Here is a 13,950-nt window from a genome sequence, read left to right as displayed (position 1 = left end):
CAAAATTGTGTCCAGCTACACCATTGGCCCTGTCTCCCTTTCACTCTATTTATATAGATTGAAAATATCCCAACTCCTCAAATGCTGGTTCCTTTTCCTTAACAGTCCCTTCCTCAACTTCTCTTCCTTTTCGCATTTTATTATAAGCAGCAAGGAGAAATCAGGCTGACCTTTTGACACTTTGATTGGAAACTTCCTCAGCAAAATATCCATGCTCTTCACTTACAAATTCTACCTTCCCACCCACAAAAGAACACAATTCAGCCAAGTTCTCTCCTACTTTATAAGAAGGATCACTCTTTCTCCATCATCCGATAGCATGTTCCTCCTTTCCTTCTGAGATCTTAGAAGTACATGGAACATTCTTATTTCTAACGATATTTTATTCATGATGACATGTGTATTCTCTAAGGAGACAGAAGCTTTTGCTATAGCTCCCCTCAATTCTTCTCAATCCTCAGAAGAATCGTCTTTAATGTCAACTTTCTGTCAAGAGTCTTTTCCACACAATCTTGGCTTTTTATATCAAGTGCCTCAAAAATTTTCCAGCCTTAACCCATTACCCAACTCACCCCACTTCCAAGTACCAAAATTATTAGTTTCCTTTGATGGCTGGAATTGAGTACCACAAACTGGGTAGGTTTAAACAATGGAAATTTATCCTCGCAGAGTTCTAGAGGATAGAAGTCCACAGTTAAGATATCAGCAGAGCCACATTTCTTTTGGAGCCTATAGAGCAGAATATTTTCTTACCTATTCTGACGTTTTTGCTTGCCAGAAATTCTTGGTGTTTTTTGGCTTGTAGAGGCATCATTCCAATCTCAGTATCCATCATCACATAACCATCTCCTTCCTGTGTGTGTGTGTGTGTTTTTAGGGCAACATATTTTATTTTTTATTTTATTGTATTTTTCCATTACTTTTTATTCCCTTTATACCCTCTTTCACCTCCATCCACACCCCTCCTCCCTGCAATCACCACACTGTTGTCCATGTCCACTTTTTATTTTTTGTTTGATTTCTCCAACCCATAACCCCCTCCCAGAGCTATCAGCCTGCTCTCTATGAGTTTGCCTCTATTTTGCTTGTTAGTTCAGTTTGTTCATTCAATTCCACACATGAGTGAAATCATATGGTATTTGTCTTTCTCTCATTGGTTTATTGCACTTTGCATAATTTCCTCTGGTCCATTCATGCTGTCACAAAAGGTAAAATTTTCTTCTTTGTTACAGCTGAGTAGTATTCCACTGTGCAAATGTCCCACAGTTGTTTTACCCACTCATGTACTGATGAACACTTGGGCTGCTGTTTTTTTTTTTCCTTTTTTACAAGGACATTAGTGATATTGGGGTCATATTCCAGTATGACTTCATGGTACCTAAACTAATCACATCTGCAGCAATCCTATTACCAAAAAAGGTCACATCGGGGGTACAGGGACTTCAACATGCCTTTTCATGGGACACAATCAAAGCCATCACACTCTTCCTAATTTCAAAATCACTAAGTACCCAATCATCTATTTCAAAGAAACTTCTCCAACTCTTGTCAAATTGTTTATCTTATGTTGACATTGGAACTATTTTCCACATCAATCATCTTGAGAAAAGAGAAAATTCAGGTTAAAATCATTAGTCATAGCAAAAACTTAGTACATAGCATGATTCTAAGTACTATGTATTTAATAACCCGGTATTTAGAAACTAGCATGAAACTGGAATGATTTTTAGTGCAGTTCTGCTTTTTCAGTTATGGTCAACAAGATAATTTCCAAACATAAATTTGTGCTGTAGTTTGTTTTTTCAGATTTTAAAATTTCTGCATTTTTGTTTTACCTTCAGAGCTACAAGTTAGAAAAGAAACAAAATCAGGTAACAATTTTTTTATTCTTAAATTGATAGAGCTGATATCATCTTCATTTTAGAACTAAAAGAGGCTCACCAGCCATCAGTGGAGATTTACACAGTTTCCCAGATTCTCATTATTTTCCTTCTCCATTGATCAGTATGTATTGGATTTATAGGACTGGACTAGCTGAGAATGGGGATATCCCATAAGCAAAAATATCAGAAATATGGCTTTTAATGAAGCTTCAGCAGGGACTCCAATTTTTAGGAGGCATTTCTTGGGGTTCTTCAAAACTAAGTAGGATAATGTTTAATCTGTGACTTTCTTTCTGGTCACACACCAGCATCATAAATTCACAAAACCATAGACAACTGAGGTTTAAAGGTAAAGAGGACAAGAATTATTATTATATGTAATTATACAATTAATAATTATTAAAAGCCTGCTATGAGTTAAGGAAGAGCATAATTTTTATTTTTATGATATAACGATGAGGGATGTGAAACATGGCAATTGTTACTCATATTTAATATCTGTGGAAATAATTCAATAGAACAAGTTCAGAAATTATTTTTCTGATATATTTCAGTTAATAGATTTTGACCATGTCTGATTTATTCAAAATCATGGATGCTCCCAGTAAAAGATTGTCTCAGACTAACAATCATTGTATTGAGGTAACATTGACCTAGAATCAGGGTGACCTTTCCAGTGTACACTGCTATTTAGTGTTTATGTCCTAGATCTGGTACCAACTAGCTATTTACCTGAGGCAAGTTACAAAAAACCTCCAGCTCTAGAGAAGTGATTTCTGTGTTATAAAAATTGTATAGCAGTGTTCTTCAATGTCAACAAGTTCAAGAATCTGAATATATATGTAATGTGTAAATGTGCACATATATATTATATATATAAAATACTAACCATTTAATTCTTAGCAGGTATTACTTAGCAACTGATTATATGCTTGAATCTAGTTGCTCTTATAACAATATATTTTTTAGATGTAACAAAGCTCATAGATGTCTATCTATTGTTTTCTTATTTATTTTTCTGACTATATTTATTTGCTGCAGATGAGTATGTATTTCCAAATACAAATACTTTGCATATCCCTCTTCCCCTTTATTTAGTTTACCAGAAACCGAATACGATTTAAAACTTCTAGTTAGTCCTAATATCATTTAAAACTTCTATTTTTATTATTAAATAGCATAGTTTTGCAGTGATTTAATTGAAGGTTATTATTTAGATTCATAAATAAAAGTTTCTTTTTAGCTTCATCTAAGAAAGATCAAATATGCAGTATATATATGAATATTATCTGTAATACTCATGTAGAATTTATGAAAGACATTTTTGAAGTATTTTTAAAAACATATATTCTTACATTACTCCATGGGACCATTGCTCTCTATTCCAACCATTGCCTAAGCTCCTGATTTCAGGATTGATGCTTTATTACAGCCTGATCTTTATCTGTCATGGGTGCTTACATGTAAGTAAGAATTCTTGGCATATGGTTTTTATGCAACAAAAATCTTTAAGGTTTTCATATAAACTAGGATGACATGAAAATGTAGGAAGTTCTTCTCTGTGGGCACAGTTGTTAACATCTTCTGCTTAACAAATTATTGGCCTAAATCACAAAGAAAATTCACTGTATGTTAATTTATAGAGCTGAACACCTGAAAATATTTTCTTTTCATTATTTTTAGAAAAAGACACAGTGAAACCAGAAAAGACTGTTTCTCATGGTAAACCAGGTATTTTGCAGGTGGTATTTGTAGTATCAAATTGCCTCTAAATGTTCTAGTTTTAGAAGAATGAAGAGTTTAGAGTCTATCGTAAAGTTGTTAGATAGAATTAATGTTTTGAGTCACCCAGATGCTAGAACACCCGGTTTTAGTCATCATCACAATGTTTTTTATACTGAGTACTTGACCAGTCCCAAGTAACTACACAACTAGTCTTTCTTCCCGTCAGAGACACAAAAAGCACAAAGACATCATCACCAGCACTCAGGTGATTGAGGTCCATATATTATATTTTCTTGTTCTGTTTAGGGCAAGACATCCTTAGAAAACATTTGTAATTCAGATTTAGTCATTCAAACATGACAATCTTAGATTGCCCAAAATAGAAAAGGAAATCAACATTTCACCACACTTCCTTTCCTCCTTTCTTCCTTACTCCATCTTCATTTCCCTTCCTTTCTTTTTATTCCTGATCTTACATGTTGGACCAAATATAGGTAAGCCAATGTGTTCAGTTCATAAAGATGAATATAGATTAAGTTGCCAGGATGAGTTTATTAATTAGTTTTTATTTAAGACAAGAAACTTTGTTTTAATTTAAGCCAATTAAATAACAACTTAATTTTGAGGCAACTCCACACCTCAGGTATTCTATAGAATTTTGTCCTTCCTTCCTTCCTGAATTATTTATACAATGTTGTGAACATATTTTTTCCAGAATCTTTAAAAAGCTAAAAAAATATTTTCTCTAAACATATCTTAGGAAACCTTTTACTTTAAAGAACTGTTTACAATGGGTTTGAGTTAAAATGATTTCATTTGCTTGTGTTTTAAAAAATATGAGGTATCAACAACGGAAACCATAGAAATAAAGAAAACAAAACTGGAATGTGGGAAGGAGAGAATAGCTATCTATATCAACATAAGCAAAACCTTAGAAACAATTCTTAAAGAATAATGAAAACCTGTTATTTTCTTCACTGTTCCTGATGTGAATCATTTTGAAGTGAAATTACAGAGGCAGTGGGATATTTTAGTCTTTGAGTGTATGGCAAAGGCATTATTTTTCTCACCACACCTTTCTCTTATTTCAGTAATAACATTTATATTCTTTAAATTCTGTTTCCCAATAAAGCTTTTCCACATAAATATTTGACCAGCTGATTACTTGAAAAGTTTAATTTATATAGGATTTCATAAGTATCTCTCTACTTTGACCCAAATCTTTGAATATGTCCATAAAAATATAGAGAACAGAAGACATCCCATAAACGTACTGCGTTTGCCCTGCCCCGGTTTTACACCATGAAGAACTTGAGTTCCCAGGCTAATCCTTGGGTTCTCAGGGTGGCATCTTGCATGAAAAAGATCTAAAAAATGCTTTTTCTTATTCAAATGCAATAATGAAAAGGGGATACATGTTTTATAAAACAATATTTCTATGTAGACAAGTAAAATGAAATATAGTAAAGGCAAGGGATAAGGAGCGTTTGAGTAGGTTAAGGAATGATTTGAATTAGGGAACCTTTTATGGCATCATAGCTGCAAAGAACACCTGCAGATGGTAGTTTTCTTTGTGCTTCCATCCAATTTAAATGGAAGACACCACCTGCTATTTTAAGGAAACAGCTACATTTTCGCTCAACATTGGTGTTATTTCAAAGTAAATACAAAATATCAAGGTTGAAATGTCATTATTTTGTACTTACACATTTAAAATTTCCATTCTTGATAATATTTTTTCTTATCACAGAAGAAAAAAGTGTCAAGCAGGTAAAACCTACCGCAATAGAAAAAACAGGTAAATAGATATTTTATATTTTTATGATAAGTGTCATTTATTTTTATGTGGATATACACACACACATCTTCACTGAAGTTTGTACACCATTAGCGACATCAACTCTAAGATTCTAAATTCATGTAAATAACTAAAGTTATGCTCAACAGAAATTAACTCTGGAAAACTGGAGTAGCATTTTATTTAGTAAAACTGTGATTGACCTAAGTTTACATATAATTCATGAGAAACTCTATGTAATATATTGATTATTATGTGCTCTTAGGTTTTTAATCTTATCCTCAAACCATTTTCTCAAATTTTAAAGACAAAAAAACACTAAAATTGCCTACTATTTATGTGTCACATGGAGTAATTTATTATTATGAGGACTCTACAGTTAGGTGATTGTATAACTTAAAATTTACCCTAGGGAGCCCTGACTGGTGTAGCTCAATGGATTGAGTGCGGGCTGCAAACCAAAGGGTCGCCTGTTCAATTCCCAGTCAGGGCACATGCCTGGGTTGCAGGCCAGGTCCCCAATGGGGGCCACATAAAAGGCAACCACACATTGATGTTTCTCTCCCTCTCATTCTCCCTCCCTTCACGCTCTCTAAAAATAAATAAATAAATAAAATCTTTTAAAAAAAATTTACCCTAATGAACGAGCAGCAAAATATGTAATATTAAAGGAAGAACTGTCCATCCTTTATTATTTCGTGAGAGAAAAATAAAGAGTTGCACACACTCTTGCAGTTCTAGAGGTCTCTTCTGTAAGGATGAGCAGAACTGAGTCTCCATTCCTACTGACACCTTAAAATCCTGAATCTGCTCCATTTGATTCTGCGACAGAAAAATCCTACCCCTCTCAGTCATTTACAGTGTCCAATCTCTTACAAAAAATAATTCCAAAGCAAAAGTCTGTGAAGTAATTTCTTTCAACTGAGATAATCATGATAATAAAGGTTTAAATACAGTTTCTCAGAGGGAAATATAATAGAATAGAAGAAAAACTATTTAAAGAAATTACAGACTATTATTACAAAAGAAAGAAAAATCCATAAGGCCCTTTCAAATGACCTCTTATGGTAATTGTACTCTATTCAAACCATTTCTCAAGCTCATTATTTCATTTAATTCGGTCCTAACTTAACCCTAAGGTGTTAATATGGCCCCTTAAGTATCTCAATTAGCTATGTGGGTATTTGAGGATTATGAAGAAAGAAGCTCAACGTACAATATTTATGTACCAAATGCATCAATTGTTTAAAATTTTATATACATTTCATGTGTCTTAGTTTTTCACTAGCAATGTGATTAATCTATTTGTTGACAGTGAAATAATAGGCCTTAGTGAAAATGGATTAAACTTAGGATAAGAAGAAAATCTAAAAGCTAAGAAAGTTAAGTATAAATATTAAAGAGCTATTTTTCCATGGTTTATGCTCATCGATATGACATTTATTTTTCTCCATTCTCCACAGTCAAGACTAAACCAGCAAGTAAGAGATGAAAAGAATAAACCTAAACAGTATTGCTTGGTCATTTAACTTTAACAATGTGCTTTTTGTTAAACTGTTATTTTTAGCCTTGCTTATGAATAAAATACCTATATAGGTGATAAAATTCTGTTATCGCTATGGCTTTGATTTAACATCCTTTTCTTTCACTACTAATTAATAGTTAACTATAATTATACAGAGGAAATACCTGGAAGTTGTTTCATTATTATTAATATTAAAACAGTGAGTAAATTTTGGCTGTAAAATAACACTAAGAAGTTAAGGTAAATGAGAATCTTTTAAACAACATAATAAATAACAAAAGTAAGAAATTCTATATAATTGTTAGTATTGTGAACAACATATTGTTTTAATTTATTTGTTTTAAGAAGCATTAATTATATTTGTTGATATTTAGAAATCTATAAAATTACAAATATTTTATGACTTGTTTATTAAAATCATGGAATTTTCTCATTAGTGTAGACTTTAAAGATCAGCCATTTCATTGCTCAGAAGTGATACAGAGGTTATCACAGTTGTTCCTAGTTTAAAAGCTGTCTACAGTGCTCAGGAAGACATGCATAGTTGCCCGTTGTCACAAAGGGAATAAATATGTTCTAAATTGTGGCAAAATTGTGATGGTGGTTCTTGAATGATATATTTGTGGAATGGAAGCTTAGATGAAGGTATGAGTAGCTGTTGGTAAAATATTCCTTAGCTCCTGTATAAAAATGCATCAACAAGGTCCAAAGTTGAATCTGGTGAGACCAGTTAGAGGCTACATAAGTTATTCCGGAGATGTGCTATAACTATATGGAGCCCAAATAGTCCTATCCTAGAACTTGTTGCATGTATTTTGAAAAACATTTGACATTAGTATTATTATAATTTATTATGCTATTTTATTGCTATTACTATGACAGTTTAATAACTTGAATATTAACTTTTCATTTTCTTACATTTTGCATGTCTATTTAATATTAACATTTATGCAAATGAAGTTCATTCTTGAATTCTGTCAATCCCGAATTCACATATATCCAATTTAGTCTTATGAGAGCTTGGGTCCCACCTCAGCCTCCCTCCCTTACTGTTAGTGCACCATGTTGGAGAAGAAGAGTACTACTTTTAGAAAATCTCCAAATTCAGGAATGCGATAAGCAAAGAATGGGTAGATCTTAATAACAGCTCAGAAGGACTAACCCTGGAAGTGAGCAGAAAGAATTAATGCTTGGCAAAGATGGCTATTTCCAAATATTCTCAGCTCTCTTCAAAATATGCTACCCTACATAGTTTCATTTGAAATTCCACTTTTGATGAAAGAGAGAGATCTCCTGATTTTTTTAATCCAAATATTTTTCAGAAGACTAGGAGGTATATCAATTATACTTTTTGATTCCATTTGTCATGTACTAGACTTAGTTTATATTCATCAATGAGAATTCTAACTCGACTGGGGAAGACAGTGTATTAGGTCCAGGAAAATAAAAATACAAATGTGGTACTTTCTGGAATAGGTCTCGTCTAGGTTGATTTTTCAATAAGAAACAAATGTCCAGTACCAACTTGCTTCTGATTCAGCAAGAAGAGAACTGGAAGGAGTCAAGAGGTAAAAAGGAAACTTGTAGCATGCAAAGGCAAGTGTCCCCAAGGAACAACTCAAGAAAGAAAGAAAAATCCTCTTGTTATCCCCTCTTGGTCGTATTCTACCTTTTTCTAAAATCACATAACCCCAAGCTGACTAGTACCTTCACATTTGTCTTACAAGATGCCCCGAGAATGAACCTGACCTTGGTTTTAATGTGTTTCAATAGCTCTGCTTTCTGTGTTCCAAGTTAAATGCAAATGACTTTGGGGGCATGCTTCCCATATAAATGAAAATAGCCTGCACATATATTAATAAGAAAAACTTGCTACATAAATAATTCATAGATTGCCAGTTAATTTTGATTTTTCTCTCTTAGAAAAAATTGAACATCAAGCAAAAGAATCTCCACCTACAAAAACAGGTTTTTTGCTTTTTTGGTTTACATTGTCTTAATTCACTACTTTTATTAAATTTGAAAATTAAAGAAAAGCATAAAAGTGCTTTTCATTTTTTTATTTTCTGGGAGTGCTTAGTCTTGTGGTTTTGTGGTAAAATCTAGTTTATATGACATGGGGCTGTAGTACTGTTGACAATTAAACATTTTGTTAAATGTTACAATCAATATGTATGAATTCCCAACCATACAATTTTTTCCTATTATACCAATTCACACTCCCAAAATATCTAATAATATTGAATAGGTAATCATTGTTAATTATTAATGTATCCTTCTAGCAGTATGTATAAATACATAAACACATACATATGTACAAATAATATATATTCCCACTTTTTTTACATAAATCATGGCATAGTATAAGTAGCACTTTCCCTGGATTTTTCTATTTAAGAGTGTATTTTGAAGGTTTCCTTTAATTATATACAATAATAAATATATCTCTTTTTGTAGTTTTGTCAGTTTAACTTTAGATAAAACTTCTTAAGGTAAAAATTTTTAATAAAATGTAATTTTTATAGATATTTGTAATTGTTCTCTAAAAAAGTCATAGCAATTGTACTGCCTACTGTTAATGAAATAATTAGTTGTCATAATTTTGAATGATTCTAATTCTTCACAATCATGGGCAAATGTTGGCTATTTTATTGAATAATTAAATCTTGTGGTGTGAGACTGAATAATTAATGCTTTTAGTCAGTAACTTCAGAAGACACGTTATAATGGAGAGAGATCATGAATTTAGATGGAATAGCTTTATGTTTATACCTACTGTTCATTTATTCTTCATAGGATTTTATAAAGTAAACATCTTCATTCAAAAACTAGAAGGGTTTAAATAGTTAATATTAATTAATATTAATATGTATTCTGTAAAGATAGTGACGGAACCTACATTTCATGCTATTCAGAAACAGTAAAGAGTTCAAATTATTGTGGGCATTCATACTGCATGAAACCAAGATGAGGTTTTACAAGAATGAGGAGACCATGAAGAATCTATCTTTTGAAGGTTTACAACTTCTTCTTTGGAAAATGCATGGGAATGACTTAAAAATTACTCAAAATACATGCATTGCTTAGTGTTCATTTTAATTACGTTTGGCCTTTGCCTACTTGAACTGAAACAAACAGAAATAGGAAATAAAAGTGACTGACATTTCACCTATAGATAGAAAATTATTGCTAATTTTCTTTTCTTTCCTTTTTCAGAGAAATCAAAACCAACTCTAAGTAAGTGTCCTATTTTAGAATTTTAATAACTTGCTCTTTAATTATTTTAAATATATAATTTATTTATATTGTATGTGCATTTACAAGGTACAGTCTGTCTATTAATACAATAACCATCATGCTATTAACTATGCAAATAACTGTGATTGAGAAAGAGTAGTGTGTGCATTATCTTTATTAACTCTTGAACATGTATTTATTAAGCACCTATTAGATATGTTATACCATATCAGATATATGAGAATTGCCTCAAGTGATTTTTTGTTATCAGACCTGTGAAATTAATACAGTCAACATGACAACTAATACCTGCATGAAAAATAAAAATAGTTACATCTCTCTTTTGCATACTTCAGGTTGTTCGTTAGGATGTATTGAGTAAGCACAGTATAGAGTTCCCTTTAATAGTCACTACTGGGCTAAGAAAAATACAGAACACATGTCTTCAATTATTTTATCTTAACACATTAGCTTTTTATTTTCGTATTTTTGTCAAAAGTAAAATGGAAGTAGTTTTAATATTTCAGAATTATGGTTTTATTTTGATGGTTCAAACAGTAAAATAAAACAATTTATGAAATTTTTAAATTTTATGAATGCTATTCAATTTTACAAAAATGAAATGTTTATTTAATGCTGTGACATCATGACCCACACTTTACCCTGGGGTAAAATTATGTACGTTTCAATAGAGAGTGTATCTAGAAGTTGTATCTGAAGTTTGTCAATGGCAAGGACTAACCTGGTTCCTTGAGAGTGTTATGACATATTCTTATAAATGCAGCTACAGTTTTCTTCAGAATAGATTTCTGTACCAATGTAAAACATTAGATGTTCCCTCTGAGTTGGAGAAAATCCCTAGTCTACAAAGTTTGCATTACTGTTAATAATATGAAGAATGTAATAAAAATTAAGGATTGAAAGTCAAAACTAGAGTGTTAATGTAAAATATAATCATTTACAAATACTGTTTTATTTATGAAATGTTATTCATTTTCTGTCTTAATTATTTTAAAATATTTTAATCAATTTTTCTTGAATTTTGAAAATAGCTTCCAAAAAAGATACATAGGATTGAAATTAAATGTTATCAGGTTCTCACTTCAGCTGATTTGTGAGGAAAGATAGATTATCAAAAACCTGACATGTTAAATTTTAAATATTATTAGTCTGTAAATTTACTAAAGGAACAAAAGACTGATGGTACATTATCATTGGCTAAGGACAAATAGCATTTTACATCTTGTCTCACTATTCCAACTGCAGTCACCACGAGTTGAGTTTATTTTTGTGATATTTTTCAGCCTCATTCCACAATCCCACCATTGCACTTAGTAAGTCTTATGTATGAAGAGGGTTTATAAATACACTCAATGAATACATGCATTCATGGATGCCTGAAGGTCAAGTTTAATCTTTGTTTATATAACAAAGTTTATATGATGGAGATTTATAATGTCTAATTATTTATAATTAAGAAAACCAACCAAAGGACTTAGAATTGATTAATCCTGACATATGTGAATAGACTGTTTAACAGTGTTTGTAAAATTGTTCTGTTTTTAAAATAGACTTCCAGTTACAGTTTTCAGAAATAGTAGTTATCAGTATGTTCTTTTTTCCATGTTTAGTATAGGCCTCTATTATCATTACTATTAGAATTCAGTCAGAAATATGCGCAGCTGATGCTCACTTGTCTGCTATTTAAATAAAAAATCTTTATTTTTCTTCCTTTTCCCCTATTGTATATTTTTCCTTTCTAAAGCAGAAACATCGGAAGTCAGAGAATCAGGTAAATAGTTTCTTTTCCAGAGGAGGTAACACAGGTCTGTGGAAACAGTGTGTAAATTTGAGCCTCTACCTAACTGTGTGATGTTTGAGGAAATTCCTTACCTGCTCAGACTCCCAGTGGCCTCATCTATAGAACAGGCATAGTGCCTTCCCCAAAGGCTTGTTCTAAGTATTAGATAAAATAACATATGTGGCTTTCCCATTACACACTTTGTTGTTACTCATTAAACACTGGTCTCTATCTCATTCGTGTCTCACTGTGCAAGTAGTCTCATTTGTAATCCTATTGATCTCGTGTGTGTGTTGGAGGGAGTGTTTATTTTGCACTATTTACTCTTGCTGATTACTGTAGCGTGTATAACTAAAATGGCAGGATGTTTTCAGACATAAAATTATTAATAATTTAGACATATAATGATCAATAATATTAAGGATTAAAATTTAGAATAACAGAGCAAACAAAGTTTATAGAAAGCTATAGGAGCACAAATTACATATTGGTACTTTCTCCAAAATATTGTTTAATATCTTTTAAGATAATCAGTAAGAAAAGTGAGAAGAAACCAGTTACTTAGAATATACATAGCCATATTCCTTCCTATTATTAGTTCATTTAAACCTTTCTACAGGATCAATTATCATGTGCAATTTAAAGATGATGTAAAAGTGGGATTTTCATCTAAAAGTGGGAAGTCTATCATCTCAGAGTGTTTACCTGGTAGAGACAGGAATTGGCTCCAAGTCAGTATGATGCCAAAGACTTACTAGTTAAGCCTCCTCCATCATATCTTATTCTCCTATTACACTGTGGCAAATACAAGGGGAAGCTTTCTATCAGTCAAGGCAGGCCAAAGTTAAAATGTACACCACTTTATTCCCAAAGATGTGGTCTATTAAAGCTATGACTAGAAGGCTGTGCGAGGAATTCAGACATTGCGTGGACATGCCCTTCTGATCTCATTCTGAGAGTACATAATTTCTAAGATCTTTACATTATGAATACAGAGTAACAAAGACTTTTTATATGTAAAAGCACAAGTCCAACCCAGAACTATTTGAGAATATAGGAACATTTCTATTCATTCCTTCATTCAACAGATAGTTTGTTATACCTCAATAAGGAGTTGATTGTTTTCTAAGTTCCTGTCTTTTTAGCTAACCCTAGAATTTTTAAGGGAAATATAATAACATATCAACCTTGCTGAAGTATTTTTCTGAATTATTTTATTTGTTTTGCAATTTTATATATGAGGTGTGTTGCTGTAATATCACTGAAAACATAAGTATCCCAAGTAAAAATGTTTTTTAAAAAATTTCTATTGGCATTAACTTAAGTTTGTAAATTTGTAGCTCTTAGAAATGTCAGAATTAAGTTTCTATAGTAAAAACTCTACAAGTCTCAAAGTAAATCATGTAATGCAGATTCATTTTGAAAGTATTTTCAAGCTTTGGCTTTTATATTAGACTAATGTTGGTAAAATGTGATATACCAATCTTCTTCTTTTTCAAGAAGTTATAATGCCTGCTACAGTATTTGAGACAGTCATCTCACTTTATATCATTGCCCTACACACATACAGTTTAATGAAAAACCATATTACTTTGAAGAATTATAATCTCTCATTGCAACTAATAAACAGTTATGAAAAATTAAGCTGATTTTGCATATTGCTTTTTAAGATTTGATTTTACAGTCCCATTGGTAATTACTGTCTTTATTCACCTTTGAAAGGAAACTAATTCTCAATGATGTGTTTTTGCAAAATTTGGAGACTTTAAAGCAAATATTTAGATTAATCACATCATACAAAGTAATTTTTTACAAATTAGGTATAATTATAATTGAACCAACACATTTGATTTAAAAAAAGATCCTGCTGATTTTAGTGTGTGTAGAAAGCATAAATGTGTTGTGACACCTGCAATGATTAATAGCTTTTTAAATACCACTCATAAAAACAATTAAGATATTCAGAGACCCCTGTTCGCAG

At 31.6% G+C, this 13,950-nt stretch overlaps 1 protein-coding gene across 1 annotated transcript in view; it reads left to right on the top strand.

Annotated features, from left to right (window-relative positions):
* TRDN (triadin) overlaps positions 1–13,950 on the top strand; it is a 306,741-nt gene that overhangs the window by 272,161 nt on the left and 20,630 nt on the right. Inside the window, exons 26-32 of the mRNA XM_053914068.2 lie at positions 1,842–1,871; positions 3,567–3,614; positions 5,359–5,406; positions 6,870–6,887; positions 8,855–8,899; positions 10,148–10,168; positions 11,934–11,960. Of these exons, the coding sequence (XP_053770043.1) occupies positions 1,842–1,871; positions 3,567–3,614; positions 5,359–5,406; positions 6,870–6,887; positions 8,855–8,899; positions 10,148–10,168; positions 11,934–11,960 (237 nt within the window). The remainder of the gene's footprint in view (positions 1–1,841; positions 1,872–3,566; positions 3,615–5,358; positions 5,407–6,869; positions 6,888–8,854; positions 8,900–10,147; positions 10,169–11,933; positions 11,961–13,950) is intronic.

The sequence above is a fragment of the Desmodus rotundus genome, chromosome 11 (genome assembly GCF_022682495.2).
Source record: "Desmodus rotundus isolate HL8 chromosome 11, HLdesRot8A.1, whole genome shotgun sequence".
In the NCBI taxonomy this organism is placed as follows: Eukaryota; Metazoa; Chordata; class Mammalia; order Chiroptera; family Phyllostomidae; genus Desmodus; species Desmodus rotundus.
The sequence above is the reverse complement of the archived record's forward strand: the minus strand, read 5'-3'. Positions and strand labels throughout refer to the sequence as shown.